The 21,962-nt window shown below is 41.9% G+C and overlaps 1 protein-coding gene across 3 annotated transcripts; it reads left to right on the top strand.

The window, feature by feature from the left end:
- Window positions 1-802: 802 nt before the first annotated feature.
- LOC112294757 (uncharacterized) lies at window positions 803-21,501 on the top strand. Of its 3 annotated transcripts, XM_024545558.3 has the most exons (43): window positions 803-1,550; window positions 2,004-2,380; window positions 2,799-3,146; window positions 3,305-3,430; window positions 3,641-3,726; window positions 3,853-3,961; window positions 4,076-4,171; window positions 4,363-4,425; window positions 4,700-4,759; window positions 4,990-5,061; window positions 5,377-5,458; window positions 5,622-5,722; window positions 5,944-6,171; window positions 6,322-7,326; window positions 7,463-8,110; window positions 8,316-8,669; window positions 8,828-9,163; window positions 9,349-9,607; window positions 9,929-10,151; window positions 10,301-10,643; window positions 10,879-11,028; window positions 11,242-11,685; window positions 11,800-12,318; window positions 12,439-12,501; window positions 12,704-12,967; window positions 13,075-13,437; window positions 13,558-13,970; window positions 14,161-14,434; window positions 14,684-15,178; window positions 15,336-15,521; window positions 15,670-16,155; window positions 16,373-16,678; window positions 16,783-17,043; window positions 17,196-17,486; window positions 17,668-17,886; window positions 18,079-18,357; window positions 18,528-18,845; window positions 19,015-19,128; window positions 19,303-19,581; window positions 19,784-20,186; window positions 20,393-20,541; window positions 20,726-20,929; window positions 21,051-21,501. In XM_024545558.3, exons 1-43 carry the CDS (start codon window positions 1,493-1,495, stop codon window positions 21,168-21,170), a joined length of 11,574 nt encoding a protein of 3,857 aa, XP_024401326.1. In that variant the 5' UTR covers window positions 803-1,492; the 3' UTR covers window positions 21,171-21,501. The 3 variants fall into 3 exon arrangements, with proteins under 3 accessions (XP_024401326.1, XP_024401325.1, XP_024401324.1); XM_024545557.3 differs by having other exon boundaries at window positions 11,800-12,501; window positions 13,561-13,970; XM_024545556.3 differs by having other exon boundaries at window positions 11,800-12,501.
- Window positions 21,502-21,962: the final 461 nt, after the last annotated feature.

The raw sequence follows: 21,962 nt of genomic DNA, 5'->3' as shown, positions 1-21,962 counted from the left end.
TTTTTTTTTTAAACATAGGTTTTTTAGAATATATATTAGTTATTTTAATTTAATAAGTAATCAAAAGTTTATGTTTGAAAACCAATTCCACTGTGTCTTTAGTGTTGTAGATTATAAATTATTAGATTCACTAAAATATTTATCAATGTTTTGAATAATATTCTAAAATAAAATACCAGTATTTGGTAAAATTGAGTAAAGAAAAAAAAGAGCCACAAATACTATTCTAATTATTATATCTGAAACCACCACATAAATTTTAAATGTTTAGCTAAGCATTTATTTTAAAGATTGAAAGATGTGTATATCTAAACAAATAAATAAAAGTCATTCAAGCCATTCTAACTTCAATTATAATTACAAATTATTCAATAATTGATTTCTTATTTTGTAACATTACTCTTTTCTTTCAATTTTATAGTCGTCTACCACTCCTACACATGATGTAATTAATTACTTAAAATATGTCTATACAATTGATAAGAATAATTCCAACAAAAATTAATGTTTTCTATTAATTATTAATTTTTTAAAAATAATTATGTCTAAGAAAAAGATTGGTTTTATAATTGAGCTTTAGGTACACGCCAACCATTAGTCAATAAACACCCTCCTCCCTCCCCTCCCCTGCCTTCCCCCAAAGCCGTGCAGGTTTAGAAGGAGGATTAGTGGGTGAGGAGGGGGAGAGAAACTCACTAATCCAAGCAACATTAGTAAGTCAGTGAGGGAGTAATGAAGCACGGCGGAGGCGGGACGGGGGACGGGGACGGGAGCCGGCGTGCGAGGAGGGGTGGGTCTTCCGCCGCAGCGGTGTGCGGGCTTTTGTTCCAAGACCATGGCATCGCTTAGCAACCATCGCCCGCGAACCCCCAACGTTAACAGCAGAAGTCCACAAGAGAAGCAGAAGACGAAGAAGAAGAAGAATTAGAAGATGAAGCAGTAAGAAGAGGAAGGAATTAGGAGAGGAAGAAGTTATAACAGGAGGAGGAGGAGCAACAGCAGCATTCATGGTGCTCTCGGAATAGAAAATAAGTTCGGTTGTGTCGGGAGCAGCTTCAGCGGTGCCGAGGGGAAACGGAGACACTGCGAAGAGACCAAAAGGGAAGGGGAGGGAGGAGGGAGGGAAAGGGGTTTGAGAGTCATCGCGATGATGGATTGGCTGGGGTTAAGGTCGAGTTGGAAGTGGAGGAAGTTTGCAGGAATTATATGAGAGTGTAGTTGCAGGCTTGGCGTTGGTGCGCGTGCACTGGTGGTGGAGGTGCAGGTGCAGGTGGAGTGGCGCGACCTAGTGTTGTTTGATTTTTGATTTTTGATTTTTTTTTTGTGCGTGTGCGTTTGTGGGTGGAGAACGAGGTGGTGGTTGTGGCGGTGGCGGTGATGGTGGAGGTGGACGTGGAGGTGTTGTATGGGGTGTTGCTGTTTTTTGGCGCTTGAGTTTGGCTGACGTGCGATTCTCTGAGGCGGTTTGGAGGCCCGCGGGGCTCGGGCTACCATGATTCCCATCGCCAATTTCGAGCAGCATGCTCGAAGGTTTCTTGAGCAGGACCTTTGTAAGTGGCGTTCGTTCTTTCATTTGTTGCGATTGAATGAGACGCATTTTTTTTAGGGGAGGGAGGGGGGAGGGGGGTGTTTGGATGAGTTCTGTGCTTGGACTTGGTTGTTTCTAGGCGTTGGTTGCGATGACATTTTTTAGTTGATGAGTCAAGATCTCGAAGGAAACGTTTCTACATTATAAACTGGCATGGTTTGGCTAGGGTCTCGATGAAGAGGAAATCATTTCTCCAACTGGGAGATTGCTGTTTATTTATTTGTGCATTCCCCTATTCTGTACTGTAGTTATTCAAGGACATGGAAGAAATATGGACCCGAGCAGGCAGATTTGTTTTGGGTTTTAGCTTGGGAGTATTAGTGGTCTACCCCGAATTAGGGTTTTAAAGTCAAGGCATGGCTGAGATGTTTTCAGACTAGAAATTTTCTGATTTTCACCGTTCAATGGTTTGCAGCTATGCAAAACAGATTAACCCTTGCCACTGAAGTCCGAGACAGCATAGAGATTGTGCACACATCTGAGTACCTGAACTTCCTCAAGAGCTACTTTGTCGTTTTCTCAAATCTCTTAACAAAGATTACGAAGCCTCAAGCCACCGATAATGTGGAGCACAAGCTTCGCAACGTCGTCATTGAAATTCTCAATCGGCTACCTCACAGTGAGGTTCTTCGCCTTTTTGTGCAAGACCTACTGAAGCTCTCTATGCATGTTCTGGCGTGCGACAACGAGGAGAATGGTTTGATTTGCTTACGAATTATTTTCGACCTTCACAAAAACTTTCGGCCTGCTCTTGAACCAGATGTGCAGCAGTTTCTCGACTTTGTACGGGAGGTATGGGTTTACCCAACTTAGGGATTGCAAAGTGTTTTAGTACATTGTGGTTTTGGAGCTGCTGCAGGTTGGAAATGGCTATAAATGAGTTTTATGTGTGAATAGACTTCGTCAAGAGAGAGGAACTTGTGACACCTCATTAGTGGCATGAGGAGGAAGAATATAGTGGTAGTTATCAATCATGTAAGGAACGTAAGTAATGCCTCGATAGATCTTGTTCGATTGCACAGTGAGAGTGAAACATACTTAAATAATGGCTGGCACGTCTCTCTCTCTCTCTCTCTCTCTCTCTCTCTCTCTCTCTATATATATATTTGACTGCTTGTTATGGTGCCTTGGCTTGAATTTTTCTAGATAACATTGCTCTCAATTTGATATTTGCGTGGGATTTTCTATTTTTTGTTTTTTGTTGTTGCAGATTTACCAGAATTTTAGGGCGACCGTAACTTACTTCTTTGAAGAATCAAGTGCCCCAGATGTGCAGCTGGCAGCTGCGCATCACAACCTTGGATACATGGGACAAATGAGGTCACCAGCTGGAGGTCCGATGTCTGGACAGCTTAATCAAAGCACCCGATCGTTCAAAGTGGTCACTGAGTGCCCTTTGATTGTGATGTTTCTTTTTCAATTATATCCCCGTTATGTTCCGACAAATATTCCTCTGTTGCTTCCTCTCATGGTGAGTGCTATTGGAATTCCTGGGCCGACTGAAGTACCTCCAACCTTGAAGAATGTCTACGCAGAATTGAAAGGAGCGCAAGTCAAGGTATTTTTTTCTTCTTGCATTCCTCGAACCGTGATGCAATTTTTCATGTTCTTGAAAGGCGGTTCTATATGCTTAAGCATCTTATCAATTCTTGTGGATGCTAGATTGACGCCTCAATTGCAGGTATGTTTATTGGCATCTTCTTGTGCTGGTTGCAGACTGTCTCCTTTCTGACTTACTTACTGCGGAGCTTTGCTGATTGCATTCGTCCTCATGAAGATAGCATCTCAAAAAGTATTGTGAGCTTGCTTGTCAGCTGCCCCGATTCTGTGTCAATCCGCAAGGTACAACCTGTTCTTGGGGGTGATTTTGGAGTTTTATACTGTTGCGGTTCTGTGTGAAAGTGGCCGGCAAGTAAAATAGAGCTGAATCATAGATTTCTTCTTGTAGATTTGTGGAACGATGTCGCTTTACTGGTTCCGCGTTTGGTTGCTGATTTGAAGCATGTTTAAACTGATGATCATCTTCTTTCTGGTTTTCTTATGTCCTACCAGGAACTTTTAGTTGCCACTCGTCATGTGCTTGCCACGGACTTTAGGAGAGGATTTTTCCCGCAGATAGACACACTTCTTGACGAGAGGTATTAATCGTGGGCAGATTTGGCACGTTGATACTGTGCATTAAGTAAGCGGTTTTGTGCGGTGTTTCGTGTAATTTTCTGTGGAAAGTCCTGAGAGGATGCTAAACCTTGGAGTGTGATTGGCAGGGTTTTAGTTGGAACGGGCAGGGCGTGCTATGAAACGCTGAGGCCTCTAGCATACAGCCTTCTAGCAGAGCTCATCCACCATGTCCGATTGGACCTTTCTCTTCCACAGGTTTCCTTCTAATACTACTTGCTTTATCTTATCATGTTTCGGCTCGCTTTTCATATTTGGAGACAAGGATTTAAAATTGCTCGCATTAATGATGCCGGGTGCATGCTTTTGCAGCTCTCTCGAATTGTTTATCTATTTTCTAGGAATGTGCACGATTCGTCTCTTCCTCTTAGTGTGCAGACAACGTGCGTTCGTCTCATGTTGAATCTGGTAAGCCAAGTTTTGAACAAATGATTTTCTTTCTACTCCCTTTCACTTTCGATGAGTAGCAGCCTTCAGTGACGTGGTCGGTGCAGTGTTATTGAATTACCCATAAAATTCAAGTTTGTTAGGGAATAATTACATTCAGGACAGCATTATCATTGATTGGATTTGAATGTGTTGGTTAACGGGATATACAGGTGGAGACAATTTTTGGACGAAGAGTTGATCACTTGAGTAGAGAAGAAGGGCGAGCTCTTCTTGTACTGCATCTCAGATCTTAGACCTTTTTGTCATTGTTTTCCAGCTCTAGTTTGACGTTTTTCATTTTTGTTTTATTTTCATTTGTATCATGTGCTTTTTATCTGAAGTTTCATGCTAGATCTTAGTGGTTGTGATCATTTGCTTGTTGTGATTGATAGCCATTGTTTTACTTCCTTTTAATTTTTTGGATTTTAGATCTCGAAGGTGCTTCATTTTTGCAGTGGATTAGGAAGACTCTAGTTGTGCGTGTTTGGTGACACTTTTGAATTGCAGGGTCGAATTCTGGATGCATTTGTCAGTAAATTTGGAACGCTGAAACACAGTATTCCTCAGGTGATTTAGATAAATTTTAAGCCGTTTTAAGATGTGACAGTATGTTTTCAAGCATCTCAAAGGTGTTATAGTTGTGTGTATGATGTTTAGATCTATTGATTTGCAAATTGATTGGAAATGTTTCTATATCCTAGGTCAACTTGGTTGTAGGATTGTCCTTGGGTTTTTTGAATTTAAATTACTTCTTTTCTGACCCTCATTTTGCTGAACTATTTCCCTGACGAATGTAGTTACTAGAGGAGGATGGAGAAGATAGGAAAGAACGGCGTACATTGCGTTCTAGGCTGGAGCTTCCTGTGCAGGTGAGGCGTGTTTTTCTGTAGCTTAGTTTTCTGTACTTGTGATTATTAGTATCCTTGCGTGTGGTTCAAGGTGGTTTTAAGAGCTATGTTCGATAATCATATTTAATAATAAGAGCTTGAACTATTTATTTACATTATTTAGATCGTAAAAGACGAAGTATGTGCCACTTCTGTTGGCCATTATGTTAAGAGAGTCTTTTGTGTTGATAGGAATGTGCACTGTTCAATAGCTTTCTTTGTTAATAGGAAGAAGAACGACTTCTAGTAGCCTGCATTGTTATAGATAATAGACATTTCAATGTTGCTGGTATACAGGCGGCCTTGAATCTGCAAGTACCACCAGAGCATTCTAAGGAAGTCATGGATTGCAAGCAGCTTTTGAAAACTCTTATAATGGGTAATGACTACACAATTCTCATGACAATTTTGTTTTTTGTATCTACGTTTTTTGATACGCGATGTCTTCCTCTCTCATGCCTTAATTCATCTATGGATTATTTCCTCTGGTTCAGCAGCACGATAAAATATTTTTCCATTTTATGTTGGATTCTGTTTACCAGGAATGAAGACTCTGGTTTGGAGCATCACTCACTTCAATGCAACACCATTGCCCCAGATGAATAATGCTCCTGTACCTGTTAAAGGCATGAGAGAGGAAGAGGTAAGGCTACTTCAGGGAACGTGTTCATAGAATTCGCCATACAATAAAGATTTATGTTGATTATCTATATTTGGATAAGAATGCAATGGAGCAGAGTAACAAACAAGTAGTTGTCCATTGTAAAGGCGTATCAATTGAGCTGGATCAGTCTAGTCTTTCGTGTCTTACTGCCACCTTTCCACATGTCACTTAACATGATCATAATTTTTGTTGTAAATCAGGTTCGCCTTGCATCAGGAATTTTAAAGAGTGGCCTTCATTGCTTGGCTCTCTTCAAGGAGAAAGACGAAGAGAAAGAAATGTATACTCACTATTCTTCAGTTTTTGCTGTGATGGAGCACCGTAATCTCATGGACATGTTCTCGCTCTGCATGCCTCAGTTGTTTGATTGCATGCTCGCCAACCTCCAGCTTCTCCAGATTTTCTCGACTCTTCTATACACTCCCAAGGTCGACATTGGCTTCTACTTCAAAGCATTGTTTGTTTGCTTTCGTTCAGATTTTGTGTAGTTTTTTATGACTTTGAGAGCATATAATTGAACGGTTGTATTATCAGATGCTGATGCGACGTGTTGCCAATTTTCTCTCTGTTTTTTTCAGGTTACCAAGCATTTTGCAGATGTGTTGGTGAATTATTTGGTTACTAGCAAGTTAGATACATTGAAGCAGCCGGATACTCCTGCAGCAAAACTCGTGTTGCAGCTTTTTCGATACCTCTTTGTTGCTGTGGCTAAGTTTTCAGCTGATTGTGAGCGGGTGCTACAACCCCATGTTATAACACTTATGGAGTCGTGCATGAAAAATGCCACGGAAGTGGAAAAACCACTTGGATACATGCAACTGCTGCGTACAATGTTTCGAGCACTTTCTGGAGGAAAATTTGAATTGCTATTTCGGGAGTTCATTCCAACATTGCAACCATGCCTTAATATGCTGCTTGCTATGGTGGAAGGTCCGACTGGTTTGGACATGATAGATCTAGTGGTTGAGCTTTGTCTCACTCTCCCTGCCCGTCTAAGTTCTCTGCTTCCTCACCTGCATAGGTTAATGAAGCCCTTAGTGCTGGCGTTAGGAGGGAGTGACGAGCTTGTTGCACTAGGCTTGCGAACACTTGAATTCTGGATCGACAGCCTTAATCCAGAATTTTTGGAGCCTAGCATGGCGACGGTGATGTCAGATCTCATACTAACTCTCTGGTCGCACCTTCGACCAAAGCCCTATCTTTGGGGTGGCAAGGCCCTTCAATTGTTGGGCAAATTAGGTGGCCGTAATCGTCGTTTTCTTAAAGAACCTTTGTCTCTTGAATGCAAAGAGAATCCTGAACACGGGCTTCGTCTAATTCTGACGTTTGAGCCCACAACATCCTTCCTTGTGCCGCTAGACAGGTGTATATATCTTGCTCGAGCTGCTGTTATGGGGACACAGGTTGGAGTAGACTCTTTCTATCGGAAGCATGCCCTGAAATTTTTGAGAGTGTGCTTGGCTTCTGTGTTGAACCTGAAGGGAAATGTTGGAGGAGAAGGAGTTACCCCTGGGCAGCTCAGCACAATGTTTATCACATCAGTTGATCCTTCTCGACGCAGAGCAGAGAATCCAAACGTGAAGGTCTTGTTAGATTGCTTTTCATTTGTCTCCATAAGTTCAACGTGCTCATCGACATGGCTCTTTGGATAAGTGATGATTTATAGATGAAGTTCTGTCATGGAAGTGTTGACTTACACAGTTTTGTTTTTTTTCTCAGGGTGATTTGGGAGTGAAGACGAAGACGCAGCTTATGGCTGAAAGAAGTGTGTTTAAAGTGCTTCTCATGACGGTCATTGCAGCGAGTATGGAGCTGGAGCTGCAAGATGGAAAAGATGATTTTGCAGCCAACATTTGCCGCCACTTCGCAATGATATTCCATGTGGAATCAGCTGCTAACAATCCTGGAGGAAATTCTGGCCCTCACACTGTTACGGCTTCTGGTGTACCAAACGCTAGAACACGCAGCAACCGGGCTCAAGCAAACCTTAAAGAACTTGATCCTCTCATATTTCTTGACGCGCTTGTTGCAGTATTGGCTGATGAAAATCGAGCGCATGCAAAGGCGGCTTTAAATGGACTTAATATCTTCGCTGAGACCTTACTACTCCTAGCACGTTCTAAGCATACAGGTATTCTTACTCCTAGAGGGGTGAGCACCCCCGGAACTCCCATGAGTGTGTCGAGCCCGTCAATGAATCCAGTGTATTCTCCTCCTCCTGGTGTGAGAGTACCTGTTTTTGAGCAACTTCTTCCTCGCCTCTTGCACTGTTGCTATGGTAGCACATGGCAAGCGCAGATGGGAGGTGTTATTGGGCTTGGGGCGTTGGTTGGGAAGGCTACAGTGGAGATGTTATGCCAGTTTCAGGTATATTAATTTTTTCTTTTCAATGAACTGTTTCGTCATAAGCATGGAGAAACAAATTCTCTTGTAATTTAGTTTAATTGAATATTTGTCGTTTTATACTCGTCATATTTCGCAACGATACAAGTGAATTCTTTATCACGTGTCCTAGCTACCCGAGTTGTGTAAATCACTAGCATTGATATCTTTTCGTTAATGCTTGTGACAGGTTCGGGCTGTGAGGGCACTGATTTATGTGTTAAAACGGTTGCCCCCGCATGCTAATGCTGAGCAGGAGGAGGCAAGTCAAGTTCTAAATCAAGTACTAAGAGTCGTGAACAATGTGGAAGAGAACAACAGTGAGCCTCGTAGACAAAGCTTCCTAGGGGTTGTCGAAGTACTTGCGGGGGAGCTGTTTAACTCGAACGCTAGTTATATTGTTCGAAAAAATGTACAATCATGCCTTGCACTTTTGGCCAGTCGGACAGGTAGTGAGGTTTCAGAATTGCTGGAACCCCACTATCAGCCTCTTCTGACTCCACTGGTCTACAAGCCTCTCCGGAGTAAGCATGCTGAACAGCAGGTATGGTTTGTTGCCTTGTTACTGATCCTCGCAATCACGTTTGTTTTGTAAGTCAACCTCCGAACGAGTTTTGATTTGGGTGGAGACGATTACTGTTCTGAAAAAATCATCGGTTTTTTGATGCATAGTTGTTGATAAATGCTTATTTTTGAATGCAGGTTGGCACAGTGATGGCTCTAAATTTCTGCCTTGCTCTACGACCTCCACTGCTGAAGATGAGACAGGAGCTGAGCAACATTCTTCAGGAATCATTGCAGATTGCAGAGGCGGATGAGTCAGTTCTTAATGGCAAGTTTATGAATCCCAAAATGGCTGCCACACTGACTAAATTACGAACTGTATGTATAGAACTTTTGTGTACAGCTATGGCATGGGCAGATTTTAAGACCCAAAGCCATGCCGAGTTACGGTCACGAATCATTGCAATGTTTTTCAAGTCACTTACTTGTCGTACACCTGAAATTGTTGCGGTTGCGAAGGAGGGTCTTCGTCAGGTGCGTCTGCTTTTCCTTCTTACATTGCTCAACGAAATTAAACTTGTTTCAAGTCATGGCCCAATCCATTGCAACTGATGTAAAAGCTGGATCTACTCTTAATCAAATATCAGTGAATTCATGGTTAGACTTTTGTCGTTGAAATATTTTTGGGAGAAGTGCTGAATCGTTTCTGATGTATCCAGGTCATCCAGCAACAGAAAATGCCAAAGGAGCTGCTTCAAAGCAGCCTTCGTCCTATTCTTGTGAACTTAGCGCATTACAAGAACTTGACAATGCCGCTATTACAGGGTTTGGCTCGTTTGCTTGAGCTTCTCTCTAATTGGTTCAATGTTACTCTTGGCGAAAAACTAATGGAACACCTTAAGAAGTGGCTGGAACCTGAGAAACTCTCTTCATCACAGAAATCTTGGAAGGCTGGCGAGGAACCTAAAATTGCTGGAGGTACTGAAACTTTTCTCATGGAGAGTTAGGTTGTTTCTGTCTTGAATTCAAGCAATCTTGGACTTTTGCCCTTATTCTGTTGGTCATTGTATTTAGATGAAGCGGAAGCCATGCTCGGGGTGTGAATAGTTCTTGTACTGCACCTGCAGTGCTTGGTGAACCATCGCTTAGCTTTAGATTTTGATGTTTTTTTTTTGAGAAGGTCGAGTATTAAATCCAGAATTACTAGCAAATATGTTGAATACGAAGTTTAGTAGCTGGGAAGAGTTAAATGATTTTATTCTCTAATTTTTTAGTTACGATTGTTTCCTGGTTTTGCAGCAATAATTGAACTTTTCCATCTGCTCCCACCAGCAGCTCAGAAGTTCTTGGACCAACTGGTGACCTTGACTATGCAGTTGGAAGCTGCGCTTCCTCCAAGTCAGGTCTACAGTGAATTGAATAGCCCTTACCGTTTGCCACTCACTAAGTTTCTGAATCGCTATGCACCTGAAGCCGTGGATTACTTCCTTGGCCGCCTCACGCAGCCAACCGTGTTTCGACGGTAAGCAATTTATGAAGCTGATCAGTTGTTTTTCTTTTAGTTTGTAAAAGGTGCAAGTAAACATGCTTCTAATTCTTCAGAATGAACGCTTGGTTGTCATGCACTATGGCAGTATTTAGTGATTGGTATTGCCTTTTCAATATTACTAGGTTCATGGATATTATCCAATCAGAAGGAGGACAACCTTTACGGGAGGAGCTTGCTCGTTCTCCCAATAAAATTATTCAGAGCGCGTTTCCAGCTGTTGAGGAGAATGCTGCTGCTTTAATACCGGCAGGTGGGGCCGAAGCCGGAGTTGGTCCGGCGGAAGCTGGTGTCCAGGCGACAGCTGAGGCTCAGTTTCAAGGGGTTGCTCTTGTATCTGCATTAGTTAAGCTTTTGCCGGATTGGTTGCATCAAAACCGCGCAGTTTTCGATGCTTTAGTGAGGCTATGGCAGTCCCCTGCTCGGCAAGCCCGCTTAATTAATGAACAGGGCCTGAGTTTAAATCAGGCAAGTGTTTTTTTTTTTTTTTTTTTTTTTTTTTTTTTTTTAATTTTTTTTTTGAATGGGTTGGTTTATCTTTAACATTATTCTAGAAAGTTTTATATGCATTTAGTGTAGTGATTGAGTGCTATAAATCAGAAGTTTACACATTTTTATCGATTTCTTGTAGTCTTGTTGAAGTTCTTTTCCTTCGGCTTTCAAGTTAGCATCTGAGTTTGTTAACTTGCGTGTTCATGAGTAGGTGAAGGAAAGCAAGCGTTTAGTGAAGTGCTTTTTGAATTACCTAAGGCATGACAAGGCTGAGGTCAATGTTCTCTTTGAGATGCTGTCCATATTCTTGGTGCGGACACGGATTGATTACACCTTCCTGAAAGAATTTTACATGGTCGAGGTAAGTTCCTTCTACATTCTGATATGTGTGAATCCTTTTTGGAAGGATATTGTTTTTCTGATATTATGCGACAATCACCAAAATGTTTTAGTTGTTTGAAGGGGTGGAGTTGTTATAGTTATGTGATGTGTTTTTTACACAGCACATTGCTGGAGATGAAGCATTACTGCGCTGACCTACTTACACTATTGATTTTGTGTTCATCCTACATAGGTTGGAGAAGGGTATTCCCCACAAGAGAAGAAAGCAGTGCTGCTTTGCTTTCTGGAGCTTTTTCAGACAAAAAGACTGCCCCAGGATGTCTTGGTGGTAGCCATGCAGATGCTCATTTTGCCAATGCTTACTCATTCCTTCCAACAGAATCAGTGCTGGGATGTAGTGGACGCAACTATTATCAAAACCATCATTGAGAAGCTTCTAGATCCTCCTGAGGAAGTCAGTGCAGATTATGACGAGTCTTTGCGCATTGAGTTGCTCCAATTAGCTACTCTTCTGCTTAAGCATCTTCCAAGCGATCTTGTTCACCATCGCAAGGAGCTTATCAAATTTGGCTGGAATCATCTGAAACGGGAAGAAAGTGCTAGCAAGCAGTGGGCATTTGTGAATGTGTGTCAGTTTTTGGAGGCATATCAAGCTCCGGAAAAAATAATTTTACAGGTTGATGAATACTCCCGAGCTTTTTCTGTGGTGTTTTTGTATTTAATTCTTTGAGTGGTCTGGTCAACTAGCTTCTTTTTTTACGGCTCACATTTCGAGAATTTGGTCTTTCAGGTATTCGTAGCTCTCTTACGAACTTGTCAACCTGAGCATCGTGTTCTGGTTAAGCAAGCTCTCGACATTTTGATGCCTGCTCTTCCGCGACGTCTGCCCCTCGGTGAAAATAAGATACCCATATGGATTCGCTACACCAAGAAGATTCTGGTGGAAGAAGGACATTCAGTGCCGAACTTAATACATATCTTCCAGCTTTTGGTCCGGCATGCTAATTTGTTCTATAACTGTCGTGCTCAATTTGTTCCCCAGATGGTGAATTCGCTGAGCAGACTTGGCTTACCACAGAACACCCCATTAGAGAATCGGCGTCTTGCCATTGATCTTGCTGGTTTGGTTGTGATGTGGGAGAAGCGGAGGCAGGCGGAAGCCAAAGGAAGCAGTACAGAAGGAGATGGACAAAGTAAGTCTGCAGGTGCAGAAGGACAGGTTCCTGCTGAAGCAATTGCAGCTGGTGGAGCACCTTCAGGAACAAAACGAACAGCTGAAGCTGCAGGGTTAACGGGAGTTGGAGATGAGGCAAGTAAACGAACAAAGTCAGAGTCTGGATTGCCTGGTCTTGCCGGAATGTCTCCCAATTTACCCACAGGTCCCACCAATTCTATTCCCAATATTGGCACTCCTGGTTCTATGGGGCAGGCTGACGAGGAGTTCAAGCCTAATGCAGCAATGGAGGAGATGATTATCAATTTTTTAATACGGGTAATTTATCTAAATCTTTGGCTGTTACCGTAAGGCAATACTGAGTGGTGCACTTGTTGATATGATGTCTAGTTTCTCAACGTTACTTTAGAACTTCTTTCTCTTTTGTGACTTCGGCCTCATGTCCTAATGAAGTGGGTTACACATTAATGATTTATGTTAAGATTAGCAGTTTGATTTGAATTGTTTCCACTCTGTGCAGGTGGCCTTGGTTACTGAACCCAAGGATAAAGAAACACAGGCAATGTATAAACAAGCACTGGAGCTTTTGACGCAAGCACTTGAGGTTTGGCCACATGCAAATGTGAAGTTCAATTATTTGGAGAAAATATTGTCTGCACAACAACCAGCTGGACAAAGCAAGGATCCAGCCACCGCATTGGCACAAGGGCTCGACGTCATGAACAAGGCAGTGGAGAAGCAGCCACATTTGTTTATTCGGAATAACGTCCATCATATTATCCAGGTGCGTAGTGTAAAGCTCAAAAAACTTCATGCATTTTTGGACTTAATACTGGTAATCTCTGATACTGATCAATGCAATAAGTCTTAAGTAATGTGTGCTTTTTGCAGGTGCTGGAACCTTCTTTTAATTGCAAGTTGCCGGAGATTGGTAATTCACTTTGTACTTTGCTGAAGATGGTGTTTGAAGCATTTCCAGTGGATGCTTCAGACACTCATCAGGATGTGAAGCTTTTGCATCAGAAGGTCGAGGAGCTTATTCAGAAGCAGTTGACGACTGTGACGTCTAATCCAACACAGCCGCCTGTTGAAGCTTCAGTTATTAATGTCATGATCAGTTTCACGCTCAACGTATTGAAGACGCTTGTGGCTGGGAACAAGCAGTATGTTGATAAATTTATGTTGTATTTGGTGCGAGTTTTCCACCGTCTTGCGCGCGAAATGGCCACAACATCTGCACAGCTTGCGCGTCAGGTATGTAATTATTCTATGGATAATAAATATCTGTAACCAAATTCCATGAATGTGATGTCAGTGATTTATTTCAACGTATTAGTTGTCCTCAATCCGCCATAATGGGTGTGCCTATTTCAGCAGGGGCACAGGCCGGAGGCTGATGCGACGAATCAAACAGGACGCGGGTCAGCGGACCTTTCGCTATCTGTTAATAACCTAAAGACACTCATGAAGCTCATTAGTGAGCGGGTTTTATTATTGCCCGAGTCCAAACGTTTATTTTGTCAGATGCTTCCAACTGTTCTCGGGGAGAAGGGCACTGATACTGGGGTACTGCTTGCAATCCTGGAACTAGTAAGAGACTGGGTGGAACATGACTTTAAGGGATCTAATCAGGTTGCCTCCACAGCTCCCCTGGTTATCAAAGATGTGGTGGCCTTCATGCAGCGTTTGGCTCAAGTCGATTGTTCTGGTATGACTCCAGCCGTATTGGAGGAGTGGGATCGGATGTACCTTAAGTTACTGCATCGGCTGTGTTCAGATACAACAAAGTAAGTACTCCACAAAAAACAATGTCATTTCGGTTACTTATTGCATTTTGTAGCTTCTGACAGATAATAAGAGGTTTGTATGAGTATCTATTATTCGTTTTTTGTTTCTCCAATTGTGTATTTCGTCGTGCATTTATTTTAGAGTATCGGAAAGGAAATTTGATGTTCAGATGCTGCTTTGCTATCACAGGTACAACTTGTCTGTTAGGCAAGAAGTTTTTCAGAAGGTTGAACGACAGTTCATGCTGGGATTACGATCTCGAGATCCTGAGATGCGACAGAAGTTTTTCACCCTTTATCACGATTCCATCAGCAAAACTTTGTTTACCCGATTGCAATACATTATTCAAACTCAAGAATGGGAAGCTTTAAGCGACGTTTTCTGGCTCAAACAGTGTCTTGATCTGTTGCTTGCCATCCTAGTGGAACATGAGCCCATCACACTTGCTCCGAATTCTGCCCAGGTCGACCTCCAGCTATCAAATGAAACATAGATTGAAGATTTCAGGATTCAGTATCAATTGCTGCACAATTTATCTCTCTTCTATATCTGTTTGCCAATGAGTAAAGTGAACCAGTAATTTCATGTTAAACATTTGTGAAGAAAGCATGCTTTGCTTTTGAGTCATATTGTTTTTCTCTGAGATCTTTTCGTTTTTGAAGTTGCCTTGATTTTAGTCTTACGATTTCAGTGTTATTGTTCTGTGCTGCAGGTTCCTCCGTTAATGGCTTCAGGAGTAGTTCCAGAACGAGCAGGAATGCAACTGCAGGCTTGTGATCCACCAGACGAATCTGATGGAGCTACGCCCACATTCATGGGAATTGTTAACAAGCATGCTCGATTTTTAAATGAAGTTAGCAAACTTCAGGTGGCTGATCTGGTGATGCCGCTCAGAGAACTTGCACATACAGATGCTCATGTTGCTTATCACATGTGGGTGCTGGTGTTTCCCATTGTCTGGGCAACTCTTCAAAAAGAGGAGCAGGTTATGCTTGCCAAACCGATGATAACTTTGCTTTCCAAGGAGTATCACAGCAAGCAGCTGGATAAACGACCTAATGTAGTTCAGGCCTTGCTGGAAGGCCTGTCCCTTAGTCAACCACAGCCTAAGATTCCTAGTGAATTGATCAAGTTTCTGGGGAAAACCTACAATGCCTGGCATATAGCAATATCCTTACTCGAGAGTCATGTGATGTTGTTTCCACAGGTAACAGTAATAGCACAGTGCTAATTACGATTTGTTCTGTTGGCGTCTTTTCTTGTGAGCTTTTCCCTGTGTTACATTTCATGAATATTCTTGCAGTTGACAAAGACCTGTAGTGTTTGTCCTGGTAATTAATGAAATCAATCTGGTTGCTTTCTAGGAAACACGTTGTTTTGATGCTCTAGCGGAGCTTTATCGTATGCTGAATGAAGAAGATGTCAGATATGGGCTGTGGAAGCGACGGACGATTACTGCGGATACAAGAGCTGGTCTTTCATTACTACAACATGGCTTGTGGCAACGAGCTCAGGATGTTTTCTACAATGCAATGAACAAGGCAACACAGGTCCAACTTTTGGGCTGAAGTTTTGTTTAGTGTATGCATATCTCTAGTGAACATATGGAGGAAATTGAGAAATATCGTATCTTGTTCGTTTTTTCTTTGCGGTATTTCCTGAGCTGTGTACTGATCTCTTTGCTTGTCTTGCATACAGGGTTCATACAATGCCGGAGTAGTTTCTAAGGCTGAAATGTGTCTCTGGGAGGAACAATGGGTTGCTTGCGCTAAACGTCTCAGTCAATGGGACATACTAGTGGATTTTGGTCGAAGTGTTGAAAATTATGATATTTTGCTTGATACTCTCATTAAAGTTCCAGATTGGACCTTGTTGAAGGAGACTGTCTTGCCCAAGGCGCAGGTTGATGAATCACCCAAATTCCGCATGGTACAGGCATATGTGGCTCTGAACGACGGTAGTTTAGCCAGTGTGACTGAGGCTGATGGACGGGTTGGTCAAGGGGTCGAGCTGGCTCTTCACCAATGGTGGCAATTGCCAGAAATGGCTGTACAATCTCACATTCCCCTTTTGCAGCAGTTTCAACAATTGGTGGAACTACAGGAATCAGCACGAGTGCTTTTAGAGATTGGAAATGGAAACAAACCCCAGCCTCAAGGATCTGGGCAAGTGGCAGGAATTCAGGTGAGCCATAGCCTGAGGCTGAGATTTGATGGTTCTGTATTCTTAGATTAGATGGTCATCCAACAGTTCCTATCATAGTATGTCCTTACCTCACTCTGACAATGCATGCACGGCAGAAAATAATATGTCTGTGTATGTTATTGCAAAGGTGTAGTTGAAATAGTTGTATTTGAATAGTGGTTGACCAATTTCTCACAACGTTAATTGCTTCGTGCAGGGGCCTGCTGGTGCTTATGTTGATTTGAAGGATATTTTGGAAACATGGCGTTTACGAACACCTAATGAATGGGATGAACTGACGGTTTGGATGGATCTACTACAGTGGCGTAATCACATGTATAATACAGTGATTAATGCCTTCAAGGGCTTTTCAGAAACAAATCCCCAATTGCACCAACTGGGTTTCCGTGACAAGGCATGGAGTGTAAACAAGCTTGCTTATGTGGCTCGTAGACAAGGGCTATACGAAGTGTGCGTCAGTGTGTTGAACAAGATGTACGGCTTTCTCACGATGGAGGTGCAGGTGAGGGTTTGTCTGTTACCTGAAATTCAGACATGAAATAACTTGGACTCGTCTATTGCAACCTTTCTGGGATACTTGTTTTACCTTGTATTGGTCGTTTGCAGGAAGCGTTTGTTAAAATACGGGAGCAAGCAAAGGCGTATCTAGAGATGAAAGGAGAATTAGCGAGCGGATTGAGTCTCATTAATACTACGAACTTGGAATATTTTCCTCTGCAGCACAAAGCAGAGATTTTCCGACTGAAAGGGGATTTTTTGCAGAAGATGAATGACATGGAGAATGCAAATCAAGCGTATTGTACTGCCATTTCTCTCTACAAGCATCTGCCGAAGGGGTGGATAAGCTGGGGCAATCATTGTGATCAGGTTTCTCTTCATTTGCAATGAAGTCAGTTTACCGCCGTTGACTGAATATGGACTTGTGCAATGCCATCCCAAATTCATTCATACTCATGAGCCTGAATAAGGTGCAATGTATAATTAGCATGATTTTGCTTAAATCAATCGTTGTCATGCAGGTGTACAAGGAAACTAATGAAGATCTGTGGCTAGAATATGCTGTGAGCTGCTTTTTACAAGGCATCAAGTACGGTAGCAAGCACGGGCGTAACCACTTAGCTAGAGTTCTCTTTTTGCTAAGTTTTGATAATCAGACTGGTTCAGTGAGCAAGGCTTTCGATAAGTACTGTGATTCTATACCCCAGTGGGTCTGGCTTGCTTGGATTCCGCAATTGCTGCTGTCCCTTCAGAGGCCTGAGGCAGCGAGCTGTAAGAATGTTATATTGAAGCTTGCGGCTGTTTTTCCACAGGTCTAATTTCAACTTTGCACCTTAGTAAGCTCTTTTGTTTGGAAGCGTGAGTTATCCTATAGCGCTATTGTTCCGAAAGCGTAGGAATATTGGATTGAATAAATCTCAACAGCAGTAAGCTATTCAATGTTATTCCTTAACTAGTATGCTGAAGTCGAGATGTATTGCCCGAGTGTGGCAGGCTCTGTATTATTGGCTACGCACGTATTTATTGGAGCGTCGTGACATCGCTAACAAACCAGATATGATGAGGGGCACTTCAAACCGAACTTTGGCACAGGTTTCGTCTACAAATGTATCAAATTTTGCGAACTCATCTGATGTGGCTGCTTCGCCTGCAACCAACAGCAATGATACCTCCTCTAGCATTCAGATGCCATTGTCTAACTCAGGCACTCAGGTAGTCATCCATTCACAAGTAACATGAGAAATCTAAGGTTAAAGGGAGGATACTTTCATTACTGCTTCCTAAGGACATCCTGTACATGCATCTTGGAGTCGGCTAGAGTTTTAGTTAGTTTCAAAACTTAGTAGTATAGTAGTCTTAAGATGCCTCAATCAGGCTGACAGTACACTATAATTAATGATCCAGGGGAACCAAGGGGGATCTGCATCGTTGCAGAGTGGTACTGAATCATCTACAATAACTGGGCAAGAAACAGAGAGGGGGAGCTCTGTTGGAGAGCCTTCTGGCTCCAACATCTCTGGGACATCAATGCCTGGGGAACATCAGACATTGCGCAGGTTGAATAGTGCCACTTGGCCTAATAGTCCAACTGGACCATCACCTGCAGTTGGGGCATTTGAAGCTGCCAAGGACATTATGGAGGCCTTGAGAACGAAGCATACGAATTTAGCGAATGAACTGGAGGTAACAACTTGTTTTGTGTAAGCTAAATGCTGGAATATTCCTTGTTAGGTGAAGTTTTCATTAAATTTTAGTTGGGCTACTTGTTCAGCATTTTCACTCAGTTTATACGCTATTTAAGGTGACTTATTAATTTTTTTTTTTCCCGGGTGTTGACTTGATGATAATCTCAGGTGATGTTAACCGAGATTGGTGCACGATTTGTACCACTTCCTGAGGAACGACTGTTAGCTGTAGTTCATGCACTATTACACAGATGTTACAAGTATCCAACAGCCACTACAGCAGAGGTTCCTCAATCTTTGAAGAAGGAACTAGCTGGAGTTTGTCGTGCATGTTTTTCAGTAGACACTATCAATAAGCACGTTGACTTTGTCACTGAATATAAGCGAGAATTTGAAAGAGACCTCGACCCTGATAGTGCAAGCACATTTCCCGCAACGCTAGCTGAGTTGACTGAAAAGTTGAAGACTTGGAAAGGAGTTCTGCAAGTAATTCTTCAACATTGTTTCTTGTAACAGTTCCTAATTTGTGATTATCGCTTCCATAGTCACTAACTAGGTTTAAACTGTGCTTAAAGCAACTACGACTTGGGTTCACTTGTAAATTTTTTAGTCACGAAACATTCTTTTGCTGTATGCTGACTATGGTAATTTCCAGAGCAATGTGGAGGATAGGCTTCCAGCAGTATTGAAGTTGGAAGAGGAAAGTCGCAGTCTGCGGGAGTTTCATGTTCTGGATATTGAAGTTCCAGGTCAATATTTCAACGATCAGGTAATTTTTTCTTTCTTTTCAGGTCATGAGATGTATTTTAAGCAGGTTCTTAGCCTAGTTTGAGTAGTGAACATGTAGGGAAGATGCTGTTTGACTTAAACTTTTGAATCTCAATCGTAGGATTGATCTAAATAATTGATATTGATGGCTGCACTTTCTTGATTTGTTTTGTAGGAAGTAGCCCCTGACCATACAGTAAAGCTGGACCGGATAGGAGCGGATGTCCCAATCGTTCGTCGTCATGGCAGCAGCCATCGGAGGCTCACTTTGGTGGGCAATGATGGATCGCAAAAACACTTTTTGGTGCAGACCTCATTGACCCCAAGTGCACGCAGTGATGAGCGCATGGTGCAGCTCTTCAGAGTGCTTAACCGCTTGCTTGACAAGCACAAGGAGTCTCGGCGTCGCCATCTAGCTTTCAACACTCCTATCATTATTCCAGTGTGGCCTCAGGTTTGGCTGCGTTCTGAATTTCCATGATTTAAAGTCAAGTAGGTTGGATACTCATCTTATTTGGTGTATAGTGGTGTATTTCATTGTAGGATGATATTTTTAATGTGCTGATGGATCATTTTCTTTAAGCTTCTGTGCATCCCAATTATCAGTCAGAACCACTGCTAATAGTTATAATCCTTATATTTGCCTTTTTGTTCAGGTCCGATTGGTGGAAGACGACTTGATGTACAGTACATTTGGAGAAGTTTATGAAATTAATTGTGCTCGCTATGGTCGAGAAGCAGACCTTCCAATCACTCACTTTAAGGAGCGATTGAATCAGGCTATTACTGGACAACTCAATCTTGAGGCTCTGGTCGACCTTAGGCTACACACTTATAACGAAATCACTAACAGATTTGTTAGCGAGAACGTCTTTTCTCAATTTATGTATAAAACTTTACCGACCTGCAACCATCTTTGGACTTTTAAGAAGCAGTTTGCTGTTCAACTGGCGCTATCAGGATTCATGTCATACATGCTGCAGATTGGAGGGCGGTCGCCTAACAAAATTCTTTTTGCAAAGAATACGGGCAAAGTCTTTCAAAATGATTTCCACCCTGGTGAGTCCGATCAACACTCCCCATTTTCAATGTTTAAATGCACGGATTTATTCTTGTATATTAGTTTTGTTTTTAGGTACAAATAATATCAACTTGTAGTGAATGTAGTGACACGCTTGTTATTACGTTACCACGTTTGTTTGGACTTTATAATAATGTACTAAAAAGTTGGCAATTAATACTCGAATTGCTTTGTGTGATGGCAGCTTACGATATACATGGTATGGTAGAGTTTGCAGAGCCTGTTCCTTTCAGACTCACACGTAACCTGCAGACATTTTTTACCCCCTTCGGTGTCGAAGGACTATTTATATCTTCAATGTGTGCTGCAGCACAGGCTGTTGTTGCTCCTAAGGTATTGTTTCATCAAGTTATGATTTTCCCCATTTCTTTAGCTTATGATTTTTGCAGCTGCTACTGTACTAGAGTTAGTTTTTTTAAAGGTGCATGGTTAAGGTTAGGAGCAAATGTAACTTAATGTACATCCAATGCAAAGAAGTGGGCAACGCAAGCATGTCACTGACATAGTTGTATTGCAGAACCAGCACGTTAAACACCAGCTAGCAATGTTTTTCAGAGATGAGCTCATCTCGTGGTCATGGAGAAGACCACCAGGACCGTCGCCCGCGAATGGTACTGCCGGAGGAATGAGCTCAGCAGAGTTGAAAACCAAAGTAGCTGAGAATGTGGAGCAAGTTATCACTCGTGTTCAGAAAATTGCACCTCAATGCTTCCCTGAGGAGGTACGACTGTAACCTACCATTCATCATGACCAGTTTCTCATCTGTTCACTGCATCTGGAGTAAAGCATATTCAGCTAGTAGAGTACTAATTTCTTCTGCTCCATCTTGTTTTGTTTTGCAGGAAGAGAATTCAACAGAACCTCCTCAATCTGTGCAACGGGGAGTGTCCGATCTTGTTGATGCAGCTTTGAGGCCCAAAAGCCTTTGTATGATGGATCCTACTTGGCATCCTTGGTTCTAGTTTTCCATTCTTTTAGATGAAGATCGTAGGTTTCAAGACAGGTTATGTAGATATCAACGTCGATGCAGTAGCATAGAACTGTAGTTGGTACAAGAGCTATGAGGTGGTACCTTTTGCCTTGTTCACCTCTTGTGGTGTCAACCACAGCTAATGCGGTCGAGTCACTGCGTTTGTAAAATCTCCAATGCTTTGTGTCAGGGTACGGATTGACAGGACTCTTGGAATAGATTGGTTAGAAACTGCAGATGTATGGAGGTGATTTGTAGGAAGTGGGTTTCTCAATTCAGGGTGGGAAGAAATATTAACCGATAAAGAGCTTGCCTTGGTTCAATTTTTTGGCTAATGTAATGAATGTAATGACCATGGATTCAAAATTGCATAATACTAGGAAGAGATAGAATGTATGGTTCTTAGTCATTATTAAGATTACATATTTAAAACTATAATGGATTTTTTTTGCATTTGTACACATTTTAACATACGGAAATATTGTAAGAATTTTAGTACAATTATTATAAATTTACCTCATACTAATGTTGGGTAGAATCTCTTGAATTTTTTTGTAATGAATTTGTTTTTAGCATGGAATGGATTTTGGTTGTTTGGTAATATTGATTTTATAAGCAACATTATGGTTGAAGTTGCCTCATCTATTCAGTACCTTAATTTAATTGTAACCTTTGTAGAATTCAGAATTTAGAATTTAGAATTTTTGTAAATGGTAGAAGAAATCAATTATAATCTTATTTCATCACAACCTTGAAGTGTCTTTGTGGTGTTAAAACTGGGTTT

Source organism: Physcomitrium patens, chromosome 17 (assembly GCF_059467195.1).
Source record: "Physcomitrium patens ecotype Gransden chromosome 17, ASM5946719v1, whole genome shotgun sequence".
Taxonomy (NCBI): Eukaryota; Viridiplantae; Streptophyta; class Bryopsida; order Funariales; family Funariaceae; genus Physcomitrium; species Physcomitrium patens.
Note: the sequence above shows the minus strand (reverse complement) of the source record. Positions and strands in the feature narration are given on the sequence as shown.

What these genes read in the sequence shown, in the direction of transcription:
- LOC112294757 (XM_024545556.3), top strand. Translation starts at nt 1,493, where the DNA reads ATGATTCCCATCGCCAATTTCGAGCAGCATGCTCGAAGGTTTCTTGAG. An exon ending in CGAAGGAGGGTCTTCGTCAG is followed by an intron (nt 9,164 to 9,348) that starts GTGCGTCTGCTT and finishes TGATGTATCCAG; the next exon opens with GTCATCCAGCAACAGAAAAT. An exon ending in GGAACCTAAAATTGCTGGAG is followed by an intron (nt 9,608 to 9,928) that starts GTACTGAAACTT and finishes CTGGTTTTGCAG; the next exon opens with CAATAATTGAACTTTTCCAT.